The following is a 6,129-nucleotide window of genomic DNA, read 5'->3' as shown; positions in this document are numbered from 1 at the left end:
CCTCTGTTAGAGGTGATTTTGTTTGGTGGCCCTCGATTAATGTAACCTTGATGTTTCAAGGTCTCTTTTTGTTGTTAATAAAATCATTGTTAATTGCCAAGAAAAGAAACCATAAAGTTATGTTATGATTTATATGTTATATCAAGGTTCTAATAATGATCATAACGTTTACCTATAAAATTTCATATTATACAACGCATATTACTAATTATATATCTTATTACTATACTATTTTTCGTATAGATATGGATACAAGTTGGATAGATCTACCTACTGGCCACCCTGAATATGTCGATGGTTGTATGCAATTCATTGCGTTTGCCAAGCAAGGTCTATTCGAAGGAAAAATTAGATGTCCATGTAAGAACTGTAAGGTGGATAAATGGTTCCCGGTTAATGATGTAGAGCGACATATTTTGTTTAAGGGGTTTTATAAGTCGTATAGAAATTGGATCTTTCATGGTAAAGGGGATATGGTTCAACGTATGTTAGGGAGTGATGGAGGGAGTACTAGTGAAGGATCCCTTGGTAATAAAAGTGGGTTTGTAGGTCGAGATAATATGGGAGGACTATTAAGATCAGCTTTTAGTGTTAATGTGCCACCAAATTTTCCAACTTTTGAAGCAAGAGAGGATGGTGAATGGTATGAGGAGCCCGTGTCATACGACACAGATGTTCAATATGATGATTCTACAATAGAAGAAGATGCGACATATAAGAAGCTACTTCAAGCTTCTGAGGAGAAATTATATGAGGGGTGTATTAATTTTTCAAAGTTATCTTTTCTTCTACACTTATTTCACTTGAAGTGTATGCATCACTGGTCCATTGAATCTTTCAATATGCTCTTGAAGCTGATTTTAGATGCATTTCCTCAAATACTTGATTTTCCCTCGTCTTATTATTACAGTAAGAAAATGATAAAAGACTTGGGCCTTGGGTATGAAAAAATTGATGCTTGTCCTAATGATTGTATGCTGTATTGGGGTGAATTTTTAGAGAAAGACAAGTGTCATGTTTGTGGTAAATCGAGGTGGAAAACAACCAAGGGTAAGAAGGGTGACGATGTAAGTGATCAAGGTACGAATACTTGTAAGAAAGGTGTGCCAGCTAAGGTAATGCGATATTTTCCTCTTATCCCAAGACTAAAAAGAATCTACATGTCATCAGAAACAGCAGAAAATATGAGATGGCATGATACAGAGCGATTGGGTGAAGATGATAAGAAGATTTTGAGGCATCCTTCCGATGCCATAGCGTGGAAGGCATTTGATGAGTGTTATACATATTTTGCATTAGACCCTCGTAGTGTTCGATTAGGTCTTGCGAGCGATGGGTTTAATCCTTACCGTTTAATGAACACTACTTATAGTACATGGCCAGTGGTGTTGATTCCTTATAATATTCCACCATGGCTATGTATGAAACCATCTTCTTTCATTTTGTCCACACTTATTCCCGGAAAAGCAAGTCTTGGAAATGATATTGACGTGTATTTGCAACCATTAGTTCATGAGTTGAAATTGCTGTGGGGAGGGGTTGAAGCTTTTGATGCTTTTGACGGAGTGAAATTTAATTTGCGCGCGGCTCTGCTTTGGACTATTAATGACTTTCCTAGCTATGCAATGCTCTCTGGTTTGAGCACAAAAGGTTACAATGCATGTCCTATATGCATGGATTCCACACCCTCTGATAGATTTGGGAACAAGATTTGTTATTGTAGCTATAGAAAATGGTTACCCGCAGATCACCCATATCGACGTCAGGGTGTAAAGTTTTGTGAGAAGTTTGGAACTAATGAGTTGGGTGAAGCCCCATCTCGTCCTAGCGGCACTGATATATTGAGGCAACAAGAAAAGGTCGAGTATGTTTATGGAAAGTCAAAGGCACCACCGAAAAAGAGACAAAGAGGACATACTGATAACAATGATGTCCAAGATGAAATTGTCTTTGGTACCAAGAGAAGCATATTCTTTGATTTGGTGTATTGGGAGCATAATCTTCTAAGGCATAATTTAGACGTTATGCACATTGAGAAAAATGTGTCTGAGAATCATTTGGGAACACTTCTTAGTATGGATAAGAGTAGAGATAATAGGGATGATCGAGAAGCCCTTGAAGCATGGACAATAAAGACTCACCTTTGGCTTAGTGTTGATCACAATGGAAATGAATACATGCCTTCAGCTTCCTATTCTATGTCTAGGGAGGAAAAAGAGAGATTCTTAAATGTTTTGGAGAAACTTAAAGTTCCGGATGGATATGGATCCAACCTTTCTAGTTGTGTGAATATGAAGCAAAGGGAGTTGATTAACCTCAAGAGTCATGACAACCATGTGCTAATGCAAGATATACTCCCCGTCGCCTTAAGAGTTTCTAATGCTACAAAGGTGATTGACTTGTTGGCTAGATTGTCTTCGTTTTTCAAGAAGTTGTGCTCCACCAGTATTGATCCAGATGATTTAGATGGTCTTCAAGATGGAATTGTTTTAACTCTTTGTCAGTTGGAAATGGAGTTTTTGCCTTCATTTTTCACAATCATGGTCCATTAGTTGATTCACTTAGTGGAGGAGGTTAAACTTGGTGGACCAGTGCAATACAGATGAATGTATCCCATTGAAAGGTTTATATCTTACCTATGTGAATTATATTTTTTTATTAAATAATTTACATTTATTATATACAAACATTTTATTTGAAAGGTATTTGTCCCATTTGAAGTCACATGTAACCAATAAAACCCAACCTGAAGGATCTATCGCGGAAGGCTACCTTTTAGAGGAGACAATTAGGTTTTGCTCGAGATATCTTCAAGGTGTTAAGACCATCTTCAACATGCCTAAAAGGATGGATGATGACATTTCAAATTCTGATGATTACTTATTTAATTCCGGCGGTCGAGTCATTGGAAAGGAAGTCAGCATTCGCCTTGATGGTCAAAGCTTAAAACAAGCCCATCGCTACGTTTTACTTCACTCTGATGAGATCAAAGGGGATCTAGAGTAAGTATTATGTTGGTTTTCTTTTGAATAACAAATTTTGTAATAAATCACTCTTATGTTTTTTCTTCTTCCATGAAGTGAAATTTTAACCGAGAAGCGTCAAATGAACTTAGAAACTTCCGTCGCGGAGAGTGATGAAAGTAAATGGATCATCAATGAATTTGGAGGGTGGCTGCGAAACAAGGTTACTTAAGTTCTTTTAATGTTAATACATACTTCTGTTTTTGAAAAAATAAACTTTATTTGATATAATTAAGTATTATCGTAGGTACATTCCATAGATGCAACCACCGAAGATGGGAAACTAAGAAACCCTTTGGCGGGTGGTTTGCATTCTTATGGCAGAAAATTAAAAGGATACATAATCAATGGATACAAATTCCTTTCCACTGATCGCGATTGTCGTCTTTTGACACAAAATTCTGGAGTTATGGTTGAAGCGGATGGAGTGGCATACTACGGAAAAGTGATGGATATCTATGAATTAAATTACTATGGAGATTATAAAGTTGTATTGTTTCGTTGTGATTGGGTAGACATTCGTAGGGGTGTAAGAACATATCCAAACGGCGGAGTATGTGTCAATTTCTCTAAATTGATGCATACTGGACGATTATTGCAAGATGATCCATTTGTATTCTCATCTCAAGCAAAATAAGTCTTTTACATAGAAGATGAGATACAAAAAGGATGGTTCCATGTTGTTAAGAATAAGCCTAGAGATTTGTTTGATTTAGGTGATTCTTTACCAGTAGCGGAAGAGGGTGGGGCCGATTGATCATGCTTATTTATTTTACGCCGTTATTCATTGTATTTGTATTCTATTGATTCGATCTATGGACTTATTATATTTTATTTTCAATGTACTAGTTATATCATGCTCTTTTCCGGAAGCTCTTGGGTTACTCTCTTGTATTGTCTCTTGGTTATTGGGAATATTGCATAATAGAGTAAGGATCGAGGTGAGTGACTAATGAAGGGAAAGATTAAAAGGAAAGACTGGGATGATGGATTGTGGATAAATCTGCAATTCAGCAATATGATATCTGAATTTAGTTTAATGCTTGAAACAACGTTTAATCTTATATCATTCACCTTAATTAGGTTTGCAGATTAACACATTTATTTCTCTGTACACCCATATATAGTGGTAAGCCTATTGACGGTTTCACCCATATGAATATCTTCACAATGTAGCATGACTGAAGTTTGTAGCAAATTACTGAAATTTTATTCAAAATAAAACTAACTAAAGGTTGAGCATCTGCATCTGTGCTGCTGGTTTCAAGCTGAGTTCAGCCTTTTCTTCTAGTTGTTCTGGGTAGGGTTCTCTATTCTGTTCTGATGTATGCAGGGGCTGGTTTTTTTTTCTCTTGCATTCTGGTTCTTTTCTCTTGCAGTCTGGTTGCAGGCGACTTATCGGTTGAGGTCTACTACTATCTTTTTACGTTACAGTTGATTCTTCTGTGTTGGCTGGCTTCTTAAGTGTTTCAGCTTCCTGTTGTGTTGACTTCCCGCCTGCTATGCTAATATTTATGAGTAGATTGCTTTTGCAACTCAGTAGCAGGCAACTTACTATTTAGAAGCTTAATATAGATGTGGAGTTAATTGGCCGACTATGAACCAAAGGATAAGTCTCATGTATTGTTTCTCTTGTCTTTGTGATAGAATGGATAGATGTGTGTGTGTGTGGCGGGGGATGTTTCGATGCGTTGCTTTGAAATGGACAGTAAATCTGGTTGTGTAGGCAGCTTCGTGGGATATACCAAGTCACCTTACCTTTCACGTTCCTTATTTGTAACTAATTTTACTTGTAACTGATATAGTGGTCATTGGGCAAAGTTAAATCGTGAGCATAGTTTAAATTATTGGGCGGTTAAACCCCAGAATGAATTTGCTGTCAAATTCGACTTACTGGTTCCATCTTTACTTACATCATCATCATTATCAACAACCGGCTTACTTCTGATACATTCATCATTGTCTTGCACCTCATCAGACTTGTTTAACACTAGTGTGCCACGCCTCTTTTTCCCCGCTATTTTACCAGCATGTTTTCCACCCTTACCAACTGCAACACTCTCATTGATTGTCAAATTGGACTTAGTACTGATCTGCTTTCCACCATCAACATTCGTTTTATTTGCATCGCCCTCATTGACTTGCACCTCAGACTTGTTTAACACCAGAGTACCACCACGCCTCTTCTTCCCAGCTAATTTACCAGCAGATATAACACCCTTACTAGTACTTTGATCGTTTGCAAGAACAGGTTCGTTTTCTTTGTCAAATTTCGTTTAATCAAGATGACAGTCTTGTAAAGATAACAGTTTTCTAGATTGATGTACTGTTTTTGGATTTGTTCTTGTCCAAGGGTCCCAGAGTAAACTTGGTGTGCATCAGGATTCAGTCTCAGTTTGTCCTTGGCCAGTAAGATTGCAGCCTGGATTCAGTCTCAATTTGTCCTTGGCCAGTAAGATTGCAGCCTGGCTGCATTTGCTGATATGCCAGGAGTTCTCTCTATAGGAGAAGTTGTCTCTTGGTTTATAGATCAGTGAATTTCTAGACAAAAGAAGTATGAGTCAATTTACTGCTAATCTGTGGTTCCATCTAGGATTTTGTTAGTGTTTTCTGCTTCCATCTGTTTATAACAAGGTTTTTGAGTTGGTTGCTTATTTTGTACCCATAAAATAAGAGGGAGAATTTATTTGGTAACCATCTGACTGAAAAGGGGTGTTTGAACGGAGCTGCAATTACGAATTTCCGATTCAATTTCAAAGCAAATCTCCAAAAACAACCGTATCTAAACTTTGTTACCCTAGTGCGGATGAAAATTGTGGACCTGGTTGCTGGTGATTTATATGTACTTCGTTACAAGTTAATTAAGCCCTTCGTGGAAAATGGGAAGATAGAAAAGGGTTTGTTTAGAATTCAGATTTAAGTATGCTAGGGCTGTGAAATGGTGTTAAATATTGATTGATAAAAATAAGTTTCTTGTTTTCAAGAAACACAAACCTGTCAAGTATTATTTACAGAGTGTATTTTTTGTTTTATGGAGCAAACTCTTTTCTGAAAGAATAATGGTTTTGTAAAGATAAATATTCTATTTAATCCAAGTCATGGTGTA

The 6,129-nt window shown here is 37.0% G+C and overlaps 1 protein-coding gene across 1 annotated transcript; it reads left to right on the top strand.

Annotated features, from left to right (window-relative positions):
* The first annotated feature begins 245 nt into the window (after positions 1-245).
* Positions 246-3,660, top strand: LOC130464813 (uncharacterized). The gene is made up of 4 exons (XM_056834037.1): positions 246-2,543; positions 2,722-3,002; positions 3,081-3,186; positions 3,271-3,660. Exons 1-4 carry the CDS (start codon positions 246-248, stop codon positions 3,658-3,660), a joined length of 3,075 nt encoding a protein of 1,024 aa, XP_056690015.1.
* The last annotated feature ends 2,469 nt before the right edge of the window (positions 3,661-6,129 follow it).

The sequence above is a fragment of the Spinacia oleracea genome, unplaced genomic scaffold (assembly GCF_020520425.1).
Source record: "Spinacia oleracea cultivar Varoflay unplaced genomic scaffold, BTI_SOV_V1 SOVchr0_004, whole genome shotgun sequence".
NCBI classification, from domain to species: domain Eukaryota; kingdom Viridiplantae; phylum Streptophyta; class Magnoliopsida; order Caryophyllales; family Amaranthaceae; genus Spinacia; species Spinacia oleracea.
The sequence above is the reverse complement of the archived record's forward strand: the minus strand, read 5'-3'. Positions and strand labels throughout refer to the sequence as shown.